The 19,361-nt window shown below is 64.2% G+C and overlaps 2 protein-coding genes across 6 annotated transcripts; one reads left to right on the top strand and one right to left on the bottom strand.

The window, feature by feature from the left end:
• Nucleotides 1-76: 76 nt before the first annotated feature.
• On the bottom strand, nt 77-8,073 carry SYT8 (synaptotagmin 8). Its single transcript, XM_051966949.1, has 9 exons — nt 7,892-8,073; nt 6,947-7,371; nt 2,945-3,111; nt 1,929-2,024; nt 1,607-1,774; nt 1,325-1,492; nt 624-729; nt 420-553; nt 77-343 (listed from the first exon to the last, which is right to left on the bottom strand). The coding sequence occupies exons 1-9, from the start codon at nt 8,071-8,073 to the stop codon at nt 131-133; spliced, it is 1,659 nt and encodes a 552-aa protein (XP_051822909.1). The 3' UTR covers nt 77-130.
• On the top strand, nt 7,276-12,620 carry LOC127541933 (cytosolic 5'-nucleotidase 1A-like). Of its 5 annotated transcripts, none has more exons than XM_051967278.1 (7): nt 7,276-7,374; nt 8,218-8,343; nt 9,010-9,177; nt 9,469-9,598; nt 10,204-10,326; nt 11,763-11,941; nt 12,044-12,620. In XM_051967278.1, exons 2-7 carry the CDS (start codon nt 8,299-8,301, stop codon nt 12,344-12,346), a joined length of 948 nt encoding a protein of 315 aa, XP_051823238.1. In that variant the 5' UTR covers nt 7,276-7,374; nt 8,218-8,298; the 3' UTR covers nt 12,347-12,620. The 5 variants fall into 5 exon arrangements, with proteins under 5 accessions (XP_051823238.1, XP_051823240.1, XP_051823239.1 ...); XM_051967280.1 differs by lacking the exon at nt 7,276-7,374 and adding an exon at nt 7,607-7,759 and having other exon boundaries at nt 8,228-8,343; XM_051967279.1 differs by lacking the exon at nt 7,276-7,374 and adding an exon at nt 7,882-7,898.
• The last annotated feature ends 6,741 nt before the right edge of the window (nt 12,621-19,361 follow it).

The raw sequence follows: 19,361 nt of genomic DNA on the forward strand, positions 1-19,361 counted from the left end.
CCCCGAAGGCTCCGCCTGTCCCAGCCTTGGGGAAGCTCTGACCGGGCGAGAACCAAGAGTCGGGACAGGGCCTGGACGCGGTCAGCACTGCCTGTTTATTGGGGGAGGGTCTCCGTGGGGGCCCCTCCTCCTAGGGGCCCCTTTTCAGCGTCAGGGCCTGGTCCACCTCCTCGGGGGGCCGCAGTCTGTGCCACTGGGCCACGGGCCGCCGGGCCTGGGCCAGCATGTCCGACCAGTGGTGCAGCTGCTGCCCCGCGGCCCGGCCGCCCAGCAGGAGCTTCCCCAGGGGCCGGGCCCTGGACGCGCGGCCGCGGCCCCACACGGACACCAGCAGGTCCACGTTCTGGGGAGGAGACAGACCAGGCTCAGCCCCGCCCTCGGGAGCCCCGGCCCGGGGCCGCCTCTGCCCGGGAGCCCACCTGGATCTGGCTGAAGGGCACGGGGAAGGCGAAGGCTTCGTTAAAGTAGGGGCTGCCCAAGCTGCTTTTCACCCCGGTTTTCTTCTTCTTCCATTTCTTCCCGTTCAGGAGGAGCTGAACCTTCACATAGGAATCTGGGGGGGGGGAAGCTGCTGAGCCCTGGGCCCCTTCCCGGCCCCCCCCCGGCCCGGCCGGACCCCCCACCTGACAGCCCCTGCCGCAGGCCTCGAGCCTCCAGGATCACCACCGTCAGCCTCCCGGTGCTGGGCACGTAGCGGAGGGAGAAGCAAAGCTCCCCCGTCTGCTCCTGCTGCGGGGGGACAGAAGCGGGTCAGCGCCGCCTCCCGGGGCCCCCGTCTTCCCGCTCCGTGAACCGGGTGGAAGTAGCCTGTGCTCCCTGTGCCGCCATCGGGCCGATCCTCCTGGGGCCAGACCGGGGGAGTCCCCGCTGCTCCTGCCATCTCGGGGCCTCTCTCAGGCCTTGCCGGTGACCCCGCTCCCCCCCTGCCCCCCTTTTTGTGGGGGCGTCCCCTCCTGCCCCCGGGGGCCCCTCACGTCCTGGCTCCGGCTCCTCCCTGGAGCCTTCTCTGGCCCCCAGGACCACAAGCTCCCCCGGAGAAACCCCCATCTGGCCCCTCTTCTATCTGGTGACGTCCTACTGAGGTGCAGAGGGGGAAGGCCCTGAGGGGTCCTGGCCAATCCCAGGTGGGCTCAGCTTCTCACTGGCCTTCCCTTTATGCCGCGGATGCTGGGACCGTGGAGGACGCGCTCCCTCCCATGGGCTGCTGGGCTTCACGCGGCTCCCAGGGCGGCTTTTCCCAAAGCCGAGTCCGGGGGTCCGGGGGGGAGTGAGCCAGGGGGGAGCGGGGGGCCCGGGGGCCTCAGAATGTGACCCCGAGTCTCACCTGGGCCCCGCCGGGCGGCCCCAGCTCATACCACTGCTCCAGGACGTGCTGAAGGTCGCTCGTGCCCAGGGGGATCAGCAGCTCCCCGAGGGGCGGCTGGCAGGAGAAGCGGTGGAAATCCAGGACCTGGATCACCAGCAGGGCCTCGGGGAGCTCCGCCTGGGGTACCTGAGGGGAAGCGGGGGGAGCCCCAGAATTCGCCTCCCGGCCCCAGTCTGCCAGTGCCCCCACACCAGCCCCCCGGCTCTGGGCACCGCCGCCTCCCCACCCCCCGAGCTCTACCTGGAAGACGCAGCTCTCGTTGAAGACGGGGCCCAGGGTCTGCCGGTGCACCTTGGTCTCGTGGACCCTCCGGGGGTCCGACCTCAGGTAGATCCTGGCGTAGGGGTCGGCCAGGCCCGTGGCCTGCAGGGCCCTCAGATCGGCCGCCTGCTTCAGGCCGACCCTCAGCTGGGGGAGAGGAGGACCCTCAGACCCGAGGAGGGGGGGACCCCGTGTCCTCGCAGCCCTCTCCTGGGTCCCTCCGGCCTCCAGCAGCCAGAGGAGGAAGGTCCCCGCCCGCTTCTTCACAGAGAAGAGTCCTCCCGGGGTCGCCGTCACCCACCTCCTGGCTCCGGAAGTTGTATTCTAGGGAGACCTGCAGCCGCCCCCTCCTGGGCTCCTCCAGCCCCAGCGCCACGTCGTCCAGCTCGGGCTGCACCTGCGCCGGAGGAAGCCCGAGGATCGATCCCCCTTCTGGCTCCGGGAGAAGCCCCCAGTCTGGGGACCGAGAGCACCAATGTGGGGCACTCGCTCCCACAGGCACTCACCAGATGGGCACTCACTCCCATGGGCATTCACTCCTGCGGGCACTTGCTCCCACGGGCACTCACCAGGTGGGCACTCACTCCCATGGGCACTTGCTCCCACGGGCATTCACTCCTGCGGGCACTCACCAGGTGGGCACTCTCTCCTGTGGGCACTCACCAGGCGGGCACTCGCTCCCGCGGGCACTCACCAGGCGGGCACTCACTCCCACGGGCACTCACCAGGTGGGCACTCACCAGGTGGGCACTCACTCCCGCGGGCACTCACCAGGTGGGCACTCACTCCCGTGGGCACTCACCAGGTGGGCACTCTCTCCTGTGGGCACTCACCAGGTGGGCACTCACTCCCACAGGCACTCACTCCCGCGGGCACTCACCAGGTGGGCATTCACTCCCACAGGCACTCGCTCCCATGGGCACTCACCAGGTGGGCACTCACTCCCATGGGCACTCACCAGGCAGGCACTCGCTCCCGCGGGCACTCACCAGGTGGGCACTCACTCCCACGGGCACTCACCAGGTGGGCACTCACTCCCACGGGTACTCACCAGGTGGGCACTCACTCCCGCGGGCACTCACCAGGTGGGCACTCACTCCCACAGGCACTCGCTCCCATGGGCACTCACCAGGTGGGCACTCGCTCCCATGGGCATTCACTCCTGCGGGCACTCACCAGGTGGGCACTCACTCCCACGGGCACTCACCAGGTGGGCACTCGCTCCCGCGGGCACTTGCTCCCACGGGCATTCACTCCCGCGGGCACTCACCAGGTGGGCACTCGCTCCCACGGGCATTCACTCCTGCGGGCACTCACCAGGTGGGCGCTGGTGGCGCTGGAGGCCGTGGCCAGGCCCACCGTCTCCTTCTTCACACCCTTCTTCCTTCGCCGCCGCCGGCGCCAGCAGCAGACCGCGCAGAGCAGGCAGGAGGCCAGCAGGAAGGCAGCTCCCCCGAGGACAGTGACGAGCAGCCACCAGGGCACTGTTGGGGGGGAGAGAGCTGGGCCCCCGAGCCGGCTCCACCTCCACACTCAGGGCCCCGCACGGGGGGAAACAGGTTTGGAAAGCAGGGGGGCTCAGCCACGGTCACAGCGCCCAGGGCAGGGCCCCCCCCAGCACCGGCCCGAGAACTCACGGGGAGTCTTGTCCCAGACGTCGGGGGAGGGTCCGGGTGTGGCCCGGCTCTGAGCAGGGGAGGGGGACGCAGCAGGAGGGCCGGGGCTGGTCTGATTGACCAGAGTCATGGTCCTGGGCCTCCCGGGGGGACACACGGTCCTGGAGCGGCCCTGAGCCAGCGCCCCCTGGGGGAGGGTCAGCAGGGGCCGGCGGCAGAGCCAGGGACCCCAGGAGGCGAGCAAGGAGGAGGGCAAAGGGCAGGGACGGCGCTGTCCCTGCCAGCCGGGCCCCGGGCACTGGTCACAGGAGATGGCGCGACCCGTCCGGGCACCCGGCAGGGAGGCCCATGTCCCCGGGCGGGGGCAGCAGGCGTGGGGGAGGAGGCTCCCCTGGAGCGTTCCTGGTGGCTGAGTCAGGCGCCCCGCCCTCGCAGCCCGGGGCCAGGGGGGGGGGGCAAATGGTCCCAGCCCCACAAAGCAGGAGAAAGGTCCCGGGCGCCGTCCCCCGCAGGGCAGGGCCCAGATCAGAGCCCCGAGGCCCGGCCGTGGGAACTTTGCCCTCCTTCCCCCGTCCCCCTGCGCTCCCTATCGGCCCCCGGTGTTTGCCGGGCGGGCGGCTCCCGGCCTTCGCGAATGGCACCTCCCGCCGTGCGGGACAGAGGGCTGGGGGGCCCGGGGGCGGGCAGCGGGGGCCGAGCCTCCTCGGGGCCGGACGATTTGGGGGCGACTCCCAGCATCCACGGGGCCCGGACCCACCTCCCCGGCCTTGCTTGTTCCCTGCCTCCCCCCCTGCCCCCTCCCTAGCGTGAGGGTCTCCCGCCCGCTGCCCCGGGGATCCTGTCTGCCGGGCGTCCCCACCCCGCCCTGGGAATCCAAGGCCGGGGCTCTCCCCTTCCTCCCAGCAGACTCCAGGGCGAGCACCCGGGACACCCGATGGCCACCCTTCCTCTCCCTCCTGGTCGGTTTATTGCAGCCTTTGGTGCCTCCAGAGGAAGCCTCAGGGCGGCCTCTGCCAGGGGGGCTCAGGGGCGGGGGAAGGGGCTGGGGGGGGCGCTCAGCTGGGCTGCTCCGGCTGGTAGAGGTGGGCTCAGGGAGGACTCAGGGGTCAGGGAGGACTCAGGGAGGACTCCGGGCTCAGGGAGGACTCCAAGCTCAGGGAGGACTCCGGGCTCAGGGAGGACTCCAAGCTCAGGGAGGACTCCAAGCTCAGGGAGGACTCAGGGGTCAGGGAGGGCTCAGGGCTCGGGGAGGACTCCAGGCTCAGGGCTCAGGGAAGGCTCAGGGCTCAGGGAGGGCTCAGGGCTCAGGGAGGACTCCAAGCTCAGGGAGGACTCCGGGCTCAGGGAGGACTCCAGGCTCAAGGAGAGCTCCGGGCTCAGGGAGGGCTCAGGGCTCGGGGAGGACTCCAGGCTCAGGGAAGGCTCAGGGCTCAGAGCTCCCTTGGCCTCCTGGGCTGCCCTGAGGAGCTGCATGGCTGGAGCTGGGGGCCCCAGGCTGCCCTTCCCCGGCCTCCGGCCAAACTGGAAATTCTTCTCTGGAAGGGGGATGGGGAAGGTCCTGGAGGGGCCCCACCTCAAGGCCCGGAAGTCCTGAACCCTTGGGAGCCGGGGAACTCCCTGGACTAGCAGGCCCTGCAGGGGTCCAAGGGGGCGGGTTCTGGGGTCCCTTCCAGGACCCGGACAAGGGAAAAGGGGGTGGGAAGACATTTCTGAACATCTTAGCTTCAAATCTGTGGGCCCTGAAGCCTGGGTCAATGTGGGGAGCAGCGGGTGGGGCTGTCTGGAAGGAGGGGTCCCCCTCTGTCTCCCAGTGGCTGAGGTTCTTGGGGGTCCCAGACTTCTCAGGTAGAGAGGATTTTCTCTTCCCTCCCCAGCTCCAGCTCCAGCCCCAGGCCCGATGCCCGCGTCTCCCTGCCCGATGCCCATTTCTGCCCGGCCCCAGTGGGTGATCCACACTGAGCCGCTTCTCCCACGCCTCCCTCCCCCTGCCCTCGGAGCCCGGCAGCGGCTCCTGCCCAGGGGCCCTAGTTTGTGGAGCGGGACGGTTTTCTCGCACTGGACGCGGGGGCGCAGGCGTGTGGGTGGGTGGGCACTGCCGGGCCCCAGGCACCTCCGGCCCTCCCGTTTTCTTCCTCTGGCTCTGGGGGTGACCGCCCTGTGACACAGGCTGGGCCGGGGGAGGGGGAGACGGATGGCCGTGCGGGCAGACATGGCGGCGGAGGCGGGCGGGAGGCCGGGGGGATGATCTACGGCTGTGCCTGCGGCCTGGCCGGGAGACACCCTGCTGGCTGGGGGGGGGGAGGCAGGAGATATGTGGTCACCTGGGGGGCTGCACAGCTGGGGCTGGGGGAGGGGGGGGTCTTGGCAGCCAAGGCCCTGCCCCGGGCCCCAGGAGAGTGGGGAGCTCTGGCTGGGCTGCCACGTCCCAGCCCGGTGGGTGGGCCGAGTGGGCTGCAGGACAAGGAAGCAGTCTTCTCGGGAGACCCCCCCCATCCAGCCGGCACAGACCGGACCCTTGTCTGTCCATCTGCCAATCACTGGCCCGACCCGAACCCCCAGCAGCCTCTGCTCCTGGGGACGGCCGGCCCCCTGCCCTGCACTCAGCTAGCCTGGGGACCGGGGACGCCCTGGGACGGTCCCTGGGACAGAACAGACTCCATTTGTCCTTTTGTCTGTTCCTGGGAGACACTGTCCCATTTGTCGTTTGTTCCTGGGAGAGACTGGACCCCATTTGTCAGTTTGTCTGTTCCTAGGAGACACGGGCCCCTTTGTCAGTTTGTCCGTCTGTTCCCGGGAGACACGGGCCCCTTTGTCAGTTTGTCCGTCTGTTCCCGGGACACACGGCCCCCTTGGTCGGTTTGTCCGTCTGTCCCGGGAGACACGGGCCCCTTTGTCAGTTTGTCCGTCTGTTCCCGGCCCCTTTGTCAGTTGGTCTGTTCCTCATTTGTCCGTCTCTGGGACAGCCCGGATCCCCTTTGTTTATCTGACTGTTCCTGACGCAGACTGGAGCTCCCTCTGTCTGTCCATCTGCCTACTTCCTTCTGTCCAGTTTCCTGCTTCTGCCCTCAACTGCACGTCTTTCTCTGGCCATTCAGCCAGGCCCGGAGAGACACTGAGTCCGCCCGTCCAGCTCTCTGGATTCCGTTTGTCCGTCAACCATCTGTGCCCGGGACTATCCCCTTTGTCCATGTGTCCCCGAGAAGCCCCCGGGCTGATCAGGTTGTCTCTTTGTCCGCCCAGTTGGACTCGGTGAGAGACCGGCCCAGTCTGTCCGTGTGTCTGCTCCCGGGACCGGCTGGATTCCATTTGCTGCTCCAGCTCTCTGCCCCTGGAAGGGTCCATTTGTCCATCGGTCCGTCTGTCCCTGGGAAGCTGAAGCCTATTTTTCTGTCTGCTCCTGGTCATGAGCATCTGTCTGTGAGCAAAGCTCTGGAGCCGGATCTGTCTGTCTGTCCCCACCAGCCCGTGACCCCGGCCATCTGCCTGTTCCCGGCCCCCCCAACCCTGCGCCCTGGCCATCTGTCTGTCCGTCCCACGCCCCCGGCTGTCCCTCTGTCCATCCTCTCCAGCCCGTGCCCCCGGCCATCCATCTGTCCGTCCCACGCCCCCGGCCATCCCTCTGTCCGTCTCCACCAGCCCGTGCCCCCGGCCGTCCCTCTGCCCGTTCCCAGCCCCCTCCCCCTGGCTCGGGGACAGCCCGTACCCCATCCATCTCGCCGCGTCCCGGAGGCACATTCCTGGGCTTGGGCGCGAGCCAAAGCAAACCCCCGGTGGCCGCCTCTGCGGAAGCCCCCGCGGCGGGTGGGGGGCCCGCGGTGCAGGGATGGGCAGGGGCAGGAAGGGGCGGCGAGCCCTGCGCTCAAAGCCACCTTTTCATAAGCGGTGATTAGGCACCGGGCCCGGCTCCGTCCCGGCCCGGCCCCGAGCCCGTCTGTCCGGCCCCGACCGCAGCGGGCGGGCCCGGCGCCCACCGCGACTCCCAGACTGCAGGCTCGGCGTGCCTGGGGAGGGACGGGACTGCCCCCCCCCCCCGGCCGCCCCACCCCCACCTGCTTCCTGGAAGCCGGCGTGGGAGGGGCACCTTTCGGCTCCTGCAGTTGGCGGTAGGAGGGAGCCCCCGCCTGTGGCCTGGTGAGTCCCGGCCGGGGCCCCCAGAGGGTCTTTTCCCTCCAATCCAGCCCCCGGGGGGCCCCTCCCCAACTAACCCTGTGGCCCCGAGCCCCCCCCCCAAGAGCAGCTTTACTCCCCACGTCACCTCAGCCAGGGCCGTGGGTGGTGGGCGGGAAAAGGGGCCCCGAGCCCGGGGGCGGGTGGGGGCTGAGGGAGGGGGGCGGGGGAACCTCTGCGTCCTGCTGGGCCTGGCTCCCAGGGCCGGAAAGGGGAGGCTGGGGGTGCACTTTCACTTTAGGGCGGGCGGGAGAAGCTGAGGCTAAGTTCTGGGTCTGCCGCTTCCCTGGGGAGGGGGCCTCTCTCTCTGGGCCCTCTCCCCCCGGGGCCAGAACAAGGGGTCTCTGAGGTGAAGCCCCGAGCCCGCCCCCCTCCCCCCCGCAGCACCCGCCCCTCCCCCTGCAGAACCGGCCCCGCCCGGCCCCTTCCGGGTTTGCTAAGTGTCTGACACTCCAGGCTGAGGGACTGGTCCCAGACCCACTTTACACGTGAGGGAAACTGAGGCAGCCTTTTACTAGCTCGCTCAGGGGTCCCGCGGCCGCTCAGCGTGGGAGGGAGAGCGGGGCTCGCGGGCTCCAAGGCCAAAGTTAGTGCGGCTGCTCGGGCGGGGCCACAGCCTCCCGTCCCCAGCCCTCGGGGACTCCGGCCTCCCCCGGCTCCCATCCTGGGCCTCCCCTCCCGGCCGGGCCCCCCCCCCCGAAGCCCCGCCGGGGTCTGCCCAGCCCGGGAGTGTGTCTGGGAGGCCGTGTGGGCACGAGTGAGTGAGTGAGGGAGAGCCCAGGACTGACTTGGGCTCTCTCTGTTGAGTCCTCCCCAGAAAGGAGCGTCCCGGCATCCCCTCAGGGCCCCTCTGTGCCCCCAGACTCCTCTTCTCCCTCCCTCGGGGCCATGGCAGCTCCGGAGGCCGTGATCCTCAACCCTGACGTGGCCCAGGTGAGTGGGGGCGCTCCCCCCCCCCAGATCACCCGGGCCCTCGGAGGAAGACGAGGTGCTGCTGGAGGCCCGGAGAGGGGCAGGAGGGAGGGCGGAGCCCCCGGGCCCTTCCCCAATGAGGGGCTTAATACGTAAAACAGTCCTTGGGGGCCAAGGGAATCCGCCCCATTCGGACAAGGCGTTTCCCGGGTGGAGAGGCTGTTTCAGCCCCAGCCAGGCAGAGGGGAGGGCTGGGCAGTCAGGCAGCATCGCCCAGCGGCTCCGGGTCCGAGCCATGGTCCGGGGCCACGAAAGGGCCAGAGGGAGGAGACTGTCCTGAGGCAGCCCTGACCTTGGGGCTCTTAACCTGAAGGGGAGACGGGCCCTGACCTCGAGGTTCTTAGTCTGAAGAGGAGATGGGCCCTGACCTCGAGGCTCTTAGTCTGAAGGGGAGATGGGCCCTGACCTCGGGGCTCTTAGTCTGAAGGGGAGATGGGCCCTGATCTTGGGGCTCTTAGTCTGAAGGGGAGATGGGCCCTGACCTCGGGGCTCTTAGTCTGAAGGGGAGCCGGGGCCTCAGTCTGCCAGGACCCCCATAGCCTTGCGGGGCGCCCGGGAGGCGGGGGGGGAGCAGGGCTCTCGGGAAGCCTGGGCCGAGCCGGGTGCGCCGCCTCTGGGCCCCTGCAGAAGGACCCTCGGGAAGCGCTGGTCGTGGCGGTCACTGCCAGAGCCACCTTCGACCTGGAGGCGGAGCACCAGCTGTTCCTGGCCCAGGGCCCGGAGGAGTACACCAAGTACCAGAGGGAGCACGCCACGGAGCCGCTGCCCCCGGGCACAGCCTTCCCCTTCATCCAGGTGCTGGCGGGGCTGGGGGGGGAGGAGCCCGGGCCGGCCCTCGGCTCTGGCAGGACATGGAGCGCCGGGAAAGCCCCCCTCCCTGCCCCCTCCCTGCCCCTCTCTTCCCATCACCCTCACAGCAGGGGGCCTCTGGCGCCCCCCCGCCCCCTCCTCTGGCAGGCCCTGGGCTGGCCTTTCCTGCCCCAGCTCCCCCAGCCCCCCAGGGAGGATGGAGAGGCCTGTGGGCCTGGGGAGGCCGAGGAGCTGGCGGGCCCGGCCCAGAGCTCACCCCGCTCTCGCCGGCACTAGGCGGTGCAGCTGGTCAATCAGAGGCTGCTGGAGCGGGACCCGCAGGAGCGAGGTCTCCTGGACGTCATGGTCCTCTCCAACAACAGCCCGGAGGCCGGCAGGAGGATCGTCCACTGCGCCAGGCAGGCGGGTGAGAGGAAAGCCCGGGGGAGGCCAATGGGGAGGATCCCGGGGGGGGCTGATGGGGAGGACCCCCCTCCACCTAACACAGCCCCCAAGGCCTTGCACCCGGCCCTTCCCCAGAGCTCCGGGCCCAGGCAGATCCCAGGAGGCTTCAGCCAGCCTTGGTCCTGCCTCCCTGCGGCCTTCAGCCCAGACCCGGCCTCCCTCGGGGACCAAGCCTCTGCCCCTGGAATGAAGGGGGCCGGGCCCCAGCCAGGGCAGGGCTCCGGAGAGCGGGGGGCCGGGGACCCCGAGCCAGAGCTTCGGCCCCAGACTCCCGGCCCGCTGGCTCAGGGGAATGGGGGGGCGGGGGGGCACAGAGGCAGGAAGCCTCGCTCAGGCTCCGCTCAGGGCTTTGGTCCAGGTTGCCAGAAACTGGCCGGACTATCACGCCTTCCCTTTACAGAGGAGGAAACTGAGTCCTAGAGAGGCGGGGCTTGCCCAGGAGCACTTGCCCCGGCAGTTCCCTTTGACCTCCTGCTCCGGGCCGGCCCTGACAGAGCCGGGGCATGTGGGGGGCGCTCCCTGCCTGGGGGAGGGGGGAGCCCTCCAAAATGGCCGCCTTCCTCCCAGGCCTGGAGATCTCCAAGTTCTGCTTCGTCAGCGCCGAGGACTCCACCCAGTACCTCCGGGAGCACAACGTGGGGCTCTTTCTGTCCGCAGACAGGACCGACGTCTGCAACGCCCTGAAGAGGGGTGAGCCCTTCCCCGCGCCGGACCCCCCCGCCCAGGTCTGCCCGCTCCCGGAGGCTCCTGGGCCGGCCTCCCCTCCGCTGCCTTCCTTCCTGTGACAGGAAACTGCTGTGGGCCCCGGGGGAGGGAGGAGGGGGCACAGACCGAGGGGCCCCAAGGCTGGACTTCAATGGGAGTCTTGGTCTCCAAATCCGGGGCTTTTTCCCACACCTCATGGCAACAAGCATTTATTAAGCACCTCCTGTGTGCCGGGGGACCGAGGGGACTGCCGTGTGATGGGGGAGGAAGAGGGGTGCCCCAAAGCTGGCTGTGGCCGAAGGGGCCCTGGAGGATCCCAGAGACTCGGGAGAACGGCCGGAGGGGGGGGGCTGCGACAGGAAGCCTCTCCCTCTGCTCCCTGGGGCCGGCCCTGGGGTCTCCCAGTGGGTGCTCTGGCTTTTCTAGGGCTTTGGGGGGTGGTACAGAGGAGGCAAATCTCGGCCGTCCCGGAGGATCTGCAACCGGGGAACCCCCAGCTCCGAGAAAGGGGGGATCTGGCTGGGGCGAGGGCTGTGGGGGACCAGGGCTTGCGCAGTCCTCGGACCAAGTCCTTGGGCCCGGCCTCCATGGGCCGCCCCGCTTGTGCGCTGCCCGACAGCGCCATCTTGTGGCTGCTGGGGTCCGTGCAGCCGGCGGTGCCAGGCACCGGATGCTGAGTGAGGAGGGGAGGCAGAGCCGCCAGGGGGCGCCACGGGGCGCAGAGAGCCAGCCTTAGCCTCGGGAGTTCGCACTCCAGCTCCGACCCCCTGACAGTCTCTTTGCCTGCTGGCCTCAGTTTCCTCATCCGTCAGATGGCATCCTCTCCGCGCCGAGACTGTGGCGAAGGCCAGGGAGCCGGCGGATGTGAGGCGCTGGGCCAGCCCGCGGCTCCCCAGCCCCGAGCCTCCCCAGCCCCCGGCCTCCTCAGCCTCCGGCCTCCCCAGCCCCCGGCCTCCTCACGCCCGCGGCCTCCCCAGCCCCCCAGCCCCCGGCCTCCCCAGCCCCCCAGCCCCCGGCCTCCTCACGCCCGCGGCCCTCTCAGCCCCCGGCCTCCTCATGCTCGCGGCCTCCCCAGCCTCTGGCCTCCCCAGCCCCCGGCCTCCTCATGCTCGCGGCCTCCCCAGCCTCTGGCCTCCCCAGCCCCCGGCCTCCTCACGCCCGCGGCCTCCTCAGCCTCCGGCCTCCCCAGCCCCCGGCCTCCCCAGCCTCCGGCCTCCCCAGCCCGCGGCCTCCTCAGCCTCCGGCCTCCCCAGCCCCCGGCCTCCCCAGCCTCCGGCCTCCCCAGCCCGCGGCCTCCTCAGCCTCCGGCCTCCCCAGCCCCCGGCCTCCCCAGCCCCCGGCCTCCTCACGCCCGCGGCCTCCCCAGCCTCTGGCCTCCCCAGCCCGCGGCCTCCTCACACCCACAACCTCTGTGTCCCCAGGGGTCCCCGCCGCCCTCCTTTTCCAGCAGGAGGTCCAGGCGCCCAGCACCCAGCTGCGCTTGGCCTTCGACGGGGACGCCGTGCTCTTCTCGGACGAGACGGACCGGGTCTTCCGGGAGCGGGGGCTACAGGGGGCCGCGGAGTATGAGAAGGCCCTGGAGGCCGTGCCCATCGGAGACGTAGGTGGCGGCCCCGCCCGGGCCGAAGCTCCGCGCCCCCTGGGAGGGGGGAGGGTCCGGAGGACCCCGAGGCCACGCCCTCATCCCTGTCTCCGCCTCCAGGGGCCGCTGAAAGCCTTCGCCCTGCGGCTGGGGCGGCTGCGCGACAAGTTCGGGCCCGAGGACTCCCCGGTGCGCACCTACCTGGTCACGGCGCGCAGCCGCGGGGACATGAGCGTGCGCGCGCTGAACACCCTGCGGGCCTGGGGGCTGCGGCTCGACGAGGTCTTCTTCATGGACGGCGCCCCCAAGGGACCCACGCTGGCCCGCGTCCGCCCCCACATCTTCTTTGATGACTCCATGTCCAACATCCGGGGGGCTCAGGACGCCGGCGTCCCCTCCGCCCTGGTGCCCTGTGACTGCTGAGGGAGATGCCCCCCAGCCCCCTCCCCTCCCCCTGAACTCCTTCCCCTCCCCCTCTCTCCTTCCCCCTCCCCCCCTCCCTACGTCCTCCCTCCTGCTGTGTCTCTCAGCGCCCTCAGTCATGCCGTCCATCCCCCTGTCTCCGGGCAGGGAGCCTTTCCTTTGAAAGCCCAGGAGAGAGGATCCAGGGCCACCCAGCCCCCCAGCCCCGAGCAGTGAAACCCCCAGAACATACCCTGGCCGAGCAAGGGGTGGGGGAAAGGAGGGAGAGAGGCTTTTATTAAGTGTCTGCTGTGTGCCAGAAACAGTGTGGGGGAAAGGAGGGAGAGAGGCTTTTATTAAGTGTCTGCTGTGTGCCAGAAACAGTGTGGGGGAAAGGAGGGAGAGAGGCTTTTATTAAGTGTCTACTGTGTGCCAGAGACAGTGTGGGGGAAAGGAGGGAGAGAGGCTTTTATTAAGTGTCTGCTGTGTGCCAGAAACAGTGGGGGGAAAGGAGGGAGAGAGGCTTTTATTAAGTGTCTGCTGTGTGCCAGAAACAGTGTGGGGGAAAGGAGGGAGAGAGGCTTTTATTAAGTGTCTGCTGTGTGCCAGAAACAGTGTGGGGGAAAGGAGGGAGAGAGGCTTTTATTAAGTGTCTACTGTGTGCCAGAAACAGTGTGGGGGAAAGGAGGGAGAGAGGCTTTTATTAAGTGTCTGCTGTGTGCCAGAAACAGTGTGGGGGAAAGGAGGAGAGAGGCTTTTATTAAGTGTCTGCTGTGTGCCAGAAACAGTGTGGGGGAAAGGAGGGAGAGAGGCTTTTATTAAGTGTCTACTGTGTGCCAGAAACAGTGTGGGGGAAAGGAGGGAGAGAGGCTTTTATTAAGTGTCTGCTGTGTGCCAGAAACAGTGTGGGGGAAAGGAGGGAGAGAGGCTTTTATTAAGTGTCTGCTGTGTGCCAGAAACAGTGTGGGGGAAAGGAGGGAGAGAGGCTTTTATTAAGTGTCTACTGTGTGCCAGAGACAGTGTGGGGGAAAGGAGGGAGAGAGGCTTTTATTAAGTGTCTGCTGTGTGCCAGAAACAGTGTGGGGGAAAGGAGGGAGAGAGGCTTTTATTAAGTGTCTGCTGTGTGCCAGAAACAGTGTGGGGGAAAGGAGGGAGAGAGGCTTTTATTAAGTGTCTGCTGTGTGCCAGAAACAGTGTGGGGGAAAGGAGGGAGAGAGGCTTTTATTAAGTGTCTACTGTGTGCCAGAAACAGGGTGGGGGAAAGGAGGGAGAGAGGCTTTTATTAAGTGTCTGCTGTGTGCCAGAAACAGTGTGGGGGAAAGGAGGGAGAGAGGCTTTTATTAAGTGTCTGCTGTGTGCCAGAAACAGTGTGGGGGAAAGGAGGGAGAGAGGCTTTTATTAAGTGTCTACTGTGTGCCAGAGACAGTGTGGGGGAAAGGAGGAGAGAGGCTTTTATTAAGTGTCTGCTGTGTGCCAGAAACAGTGTGGGGGAAAGGAGGGAGAGAGGCTTTTATTAAGTGTCTGCTGTGTGCCAGAAACAGTGTGGGGGAAAGGAGGGAGAGAGGCTTTTATTAAGTGTCTGCTGTGTGCCAGAAACAGTGTGGGGGAAAGGAGGGAGAGAGGCTTTTATTAAGTGTCTACTGTGTGCCAGAAACAGTGTGGGGGAAAGGAGGGAGAGAGGCTTTTATTAAGTGTCTGCTGTGTGCCAGAAACAGTGTGGGGGAAAGGAGGGAGAGAGGCTTTTATTAAGTGTCTGCTGTGTGCCAGAAACAGTGTGGGGGAAAGGAGGGAGAGAGGCTTTTATTAAGTGTCTACTGTGTGCCAGAAACAGTGTGGGGGAAAGGAGGGAGAGAGGCTTTTATTAAGTGTCTGCTGTGTGCCAGAAACAGTGTGGGGGAAAGGAGGGAGAGAGGCTTTTATTAAGTGTCTGCTGTGTGCCAGAAACAGTGTGGGGGAAAGGAGGGAGAGAGGCTTTTATTAAGTGTCTACTGTGTGCCAGAGACAGTGTGGGGGAAAGGAGGGAGAGAGGCTTTTATTAAGTGTCTGCTGTGTGCCAGAAACAGTGTGGGGGAAAGGAGGAGAGAGGCTTTTATTAAGTGTCTGCTGTGTGCCAGAAACAGTGTGGGGGAAAGGAGGGAGAGAGGCTTTTATTAAGTGTCTGCTGTGTGCCAGAAACAGTGTGGGGGAAAGGAGGGAGAGAGGCTTTTATTAAGTGTCTACTGTGTGCCAGAAACAGTGTGGGGGAAAGGAGGGAGAGAGGCTTTTATTAAGTGTCTGCTGTGTGCCAGAAACAGTGTGGGGGAAAGGAGGGAGAGAGGCTTTTATTAAGTGTCTGCTGTGTGCCAGAAACAGTGTGGGGGAAAGGAGGGAGAGAGGCTTTTATTAAGTGTCTACTGTGTGCCAGAAACAGTGTGGGGGAAAGGAGGGAGAGAGGCTTTTATTAAGTGTCTGCTGTGTGCCAGAAACAGTGTGGGGGAAAGGAGGGAGAGAGGCTTTTATTAAGTGTCTGCTGTGTGCCAGAAACAGTGTGGGGGGAAAGGAGGGAGAGCTTTTATTAAGTGTCTGCTGTGTGCCAGAAACAGTGTCGGGGGAAAGGAGGGAGAGCTTTTATTAAGTGTCTGCTGTGTGCCAGAAACAGTGTGGGGGAAAGGAGGGAGAGAGGCTTTTATTAAGTGTCTACTGTGTACCAGGCACAGCGCTGGCTGCCACACAGATGATGGCAACCTGGAGATGGTGGGCGCTACTAGGATTATTCTTACAGTTGAGGAAGCGGACAGGCAGCGATGAAGTGGCCTGCCCGAGGTCACTCAGCCAGGGCGTCCTGAGGCTGGAGTTCAGCTCGTCCCCCTGATTTTGTGCCCTGAGCTGCCTCTGGGGAAGCCTGGAAGCCAGGTCCTGGCAGGGCTCCTTCTTGGGGCTCCAGCCCCCCCCAGGGACCCCTTTACCCGCCCCTCAAACTGAAATGGGGGTGCTGAGGCTGGTCAAGGTCACCACTCATCCCTGGTGCTGGGGAATGGCTCCCTTCGAAGCTCCCCACCCCCACCCCCGCCACCGAATAAAGGACAAGCTGGTGAGACTGGGGACTCAGCAATCCCTTTTGTCTGGGGGAGGCGAGGGGGAGGGGGCCGGGCTCCTCAGAGCTGCAGGGAAGCAAATGGAGCCGCAGCGGCTCCCACTCTGGCCCGGTGCCCAAGCAGCAGCAGAACCAAGCCCGAGTGGTCCCTTGGGGAGGGAGGTGGAGGCCGACCCCCGGCCTCCATCCTGACCTCCGAGGCTCGAGCCCTTGCTGCCTCCCCCTCCCCAAGGCGACCAGACCACCCCGAGTCCTCCACTTGGGCCTATTTGGGAACCAGCACTCGAGGCTGCTCCTCCCCTCAGCCTCTTTGAGGGCAAAGTCTGGGTGCAGGGACTGCCTCCGGAGGATGGGCCTCCGTGAGACCGCCATCGCCAGGCAGTGTTAGCTGCCACTTTTCTCGGCTCCCGGTTAAGTTTCCCTGTCGCGTTTTAACCTGGTCTGGCCCCTTGTGGGGACCCGGCCTTTGGTTGAGCAGCCACGTCCCCCCCTCCGGGACCCATTCGGGTTTTCCTGACAGATCCCGGCGGGGCTTTGCCATCTCCTTCTCCGGATCCATTTCCAGAGGAGGAAACTGGGGCAAACAGGGTGAAGTGACTGGCCCAGGATCACACAGGCCACTTTCCGAGATTGTGTGGGCGTCTTCTGGACTCCAGAACCGGATCTCTGTGAACTGTGGCGCCACCTGGCGGCCAGACCTAGAATTCCTCCCTCCCCAGATCAAATTTGTTGAGTTCCTGCTGTGTGCCAGGATCTGGAGACGGAAAGGAGGTCCCTGCCCTGGGAGAATTTACGACCGGGGGAGGGGGAAGGGGGAGTGCCAGCGTGCAAACAAATCTGTACCGAGCGGGGCCAGACAGGAGAGAGGAGGTCACGGAGGGAGGGCTGGCTGGGGAAGACTGGGGGGGGGGGGATTTGCATTCGCAGGTCAGCGGAGCGGCAAGAGGATGGGAGAAAGGCGTCAGGAAATCGTCTCTGCCGGCTGCCCCCCTCTCCAAATGCCCCCACTCAGCCGCTCCTGCTCTCCCCTCCATCCTGTGACCCGCTCCGGTCACCTCTGTGGCTCCCGGCCACGCTCATCCTCATTGCCCGTGGCCTCTCGTGGAGCCTCCAGCTCGGGAGCACCTCCATCTTGCCAGCCACCCCTGGCCACCAGGGCTCCCCAGCCCCCTCCTTCGCACACTCCTCCTTGGTGACCTCCTTCCCTGCCCCACGGGGCCCTCGTCGGGGCTCAGCCTTAGGCCCGTCCTCTGCCTCCTGCCGGCCTCCGGACCGGGCCGGTCCTTGAGGGGATGCTCCTGCCCCTCTCAGAGCCAGAAGGCCCGGCCGTCCCATTCTTCACTTCCCTCCCACCCATCGGGCAAAGTCGGTTCATCCTCCGGGGCCTCCACTCCCAAAGGCACCTCCCCACTATTGCAACCCCCTCCAACCGGTCTTCAGCCTCCAATCTGTCATCGCTCAAAGGCGGGTCCCGGGAGGCCGGCTTGCGCCATCCTGATAATGGACGGATGAGGGCCGTCAGAACCTTGACTCGGCACTCCTCACCTCGGGGGCCTCGCCCAGTGCCGGGACACAGATTTTTAAAAAGCTTTCCCCCTCGTGGGCCTGCGGGAGCGCCCAGACCTCCAGGAGGTGTGTGTAGGGGGCGGGGTAACCTGGGGTCCCCGAGGGAGGTTTGCAAAAGGCCTTTTCCAACTTGCCATCTGATTGGTTCCCAGTGTGAGGCTGCCAGTCTGGTTCATTTAAGAGCCTCGTTCAAGGCCAGGCAAAGGCCCGGGGCTTAGGGAGACAAAAGGCCCAGCTCGGGGTTCTGGAAATCTCCCACTCACGCCCTCTCCGCCCACTCACACCTGCCTGCCCCCTCCGCCCTCTCCGCCGCCGCCTCCCCCAGATAAGATCAAACTGGAGCAGCAGGAAGAGGGGAGACGCCCCAGACCCTCCCGAGTCAGCCCTGTCGGAACCCCCTCCCCCTCCCCTCCGCCGCAGGGACCGCTCCCCGCCACCGGGAGGAGCTGCTGCTGAGTGACGAGCCGGCTTCCCGCCTCAGGGATCATCGGGCTAAGCTGCTTAAAGCTTCGGGACATAGGGGCCCGGGGACCCCGCCCGGCGGCGCACCCCGGCTCCCCGGGGACTGCCGGGACCCCAACACCCCGCTTCCTCAAGGACGGAGGGCAGACCTTTAGTAATGGGCGCAGGCACTGGTTTGGGGAAGTCTGACTGAGTAGTCCTGAAGTCTCTCTCTGGGAGGAACCAGGGACTTGAGACCAACGTAATCTCCTAATAGAGTACCCTTGTGTTGTAATCTAGGCGCTAGGGGGCGCCACGAGGCACGTTTGTGCTTGGGATCAGAAAGACTCGTGGTCCTGAGTACGAATCCAGCCTCAGACACTTCTTACCTGTGTGGCACTGGGCAAGTCACTTCTTCCCGCTAACCTCAGTTTCCCTATCTGTAACTTAGTGAATGCTTTTCTTTCTTTCTTTCTTTCTTTCTTTCTTTCTTTCTTTCTTTCTTTTTTATAATTATAACTTTTTGTTGACAGAACCCATACTAGGGTAATTTTTACAGCATTATCCATTGCACTCGTTTCTGTTCCGATTTTTCCCCTCCACCCCCTCCCCCAGATGGCAAGCAGTCCTTTACATGTTGAATAGGTTACAGTATATCCTAGATACAATCTATGTGTGCAGAACCGAACAGTTCTCTTGTTGCACAGGGAGAATTGGATTCAAAAGGTATAAATAACCTGGAAGAAAAACAAAAATGCAAGCAGTTTATATTCATCTCCCAGTGTTCTTTCTCTGGGTGTAGCTGCTTCTGTCCATCTTTGATCAATTAAGGCTCTCTTTACCGAAGAGATCCACTTCCATCAGAATACGTCCTCAAACAGTATCGTTGGTGAGATATATAACGATCTCCCGGTTCTGCTCCCTTCCCTCAGCATCAGTTCCTGTCAGTCTCTCCAGCCTCTCTGGATTCCTCCTGCTGGTCGTTCCTTACAGAACAATAATATTCCATAACATTCATATACCACAATTTACTCAACCATTCTCCAATTGATGGGCATCCATTCATTTTCCAGCTTCTAGCCACTACAAACAGGGCTGCCACAAACATTTTGGCACATACAGGTCCCTTTCCCTTCTTTAGTATCTCTTTGGGATATAAGCCCAATAGAAACAGTGCTGGATCAAAGGGTATGCACAGTTTGATAACTTTTGGGGCATAATTCCAGATTGTTCTCCAGAATGGTTGGATTCGTTCACAACTTAACCAACAATGCACCAGCGTCCCAGTTTTCCCACATCCCCTCCAACATTCATCATTATTTTTTCCTGTCATCTTAGCCAATCTGACAGGTGTGTAGTGGTATCTCAGAGTTGTCTTAATTTGCATTTCTCTGATCAATAGTGATTTGGAACACTCTTTCATATGAGTGGAAATAATTTCAATCTCATCATCTGAAAATTGTTCATATCCTTTGACCATTTATCAATTGGAGAATGGCTTGATTTCTTAAAAATTAGAGTCAATTCTCTATATATTTTGGAAATGAGGCCTTTATCAGAACCTTTAACTGTGAAGATGTTTTCCCAGTTTGTGGCTTCCCTTCAAATCTTGTTTGCATTAGTTTTGTTTGTACAAAGGCTTTTTAATTTGATGTAATCAAAATTTTCTATTTTGTGATCAGTAATGGTCTCTAGTTCATCTTTGGTCACAAATTTCTTTCCCCTCCACAAGTCTGAGAGATAAACTATCCTATGTTCCTCTAATTTATTTTTAATCTCGTTCTTTATGCTTAAATCATGGATCCATTTTGATCTTATCTTGGTATATGGTGTTAAGTGTGAGTCAATGCCTAATTTCTGCCATACAAATTTCCAGTTATCCCAGCAGTTTTTGTCAAATAATGAATTCTTATCCCAATAGTTAGGAACTTTGGGTTTGTCAGACACTAGATTGTT

The sequence above is a fragment of the Antechinus flavipes genome, chromosome 6, assembly GCF_016432865.1.
Source record: "Antechinus flavipes isolate AdamAnt ecotype Samford, QLD, Australia chromosome 6, AdamAnt_v2, whole genome shotgun sequence".
NCBI classification, from domain to species: domain Eukaryota; kingdom Metazoa; phylum Chordata; class Mammalia; order Dasyuromorphia; family Dasyuridae; genus Antechinus; species Antechinus flavipes.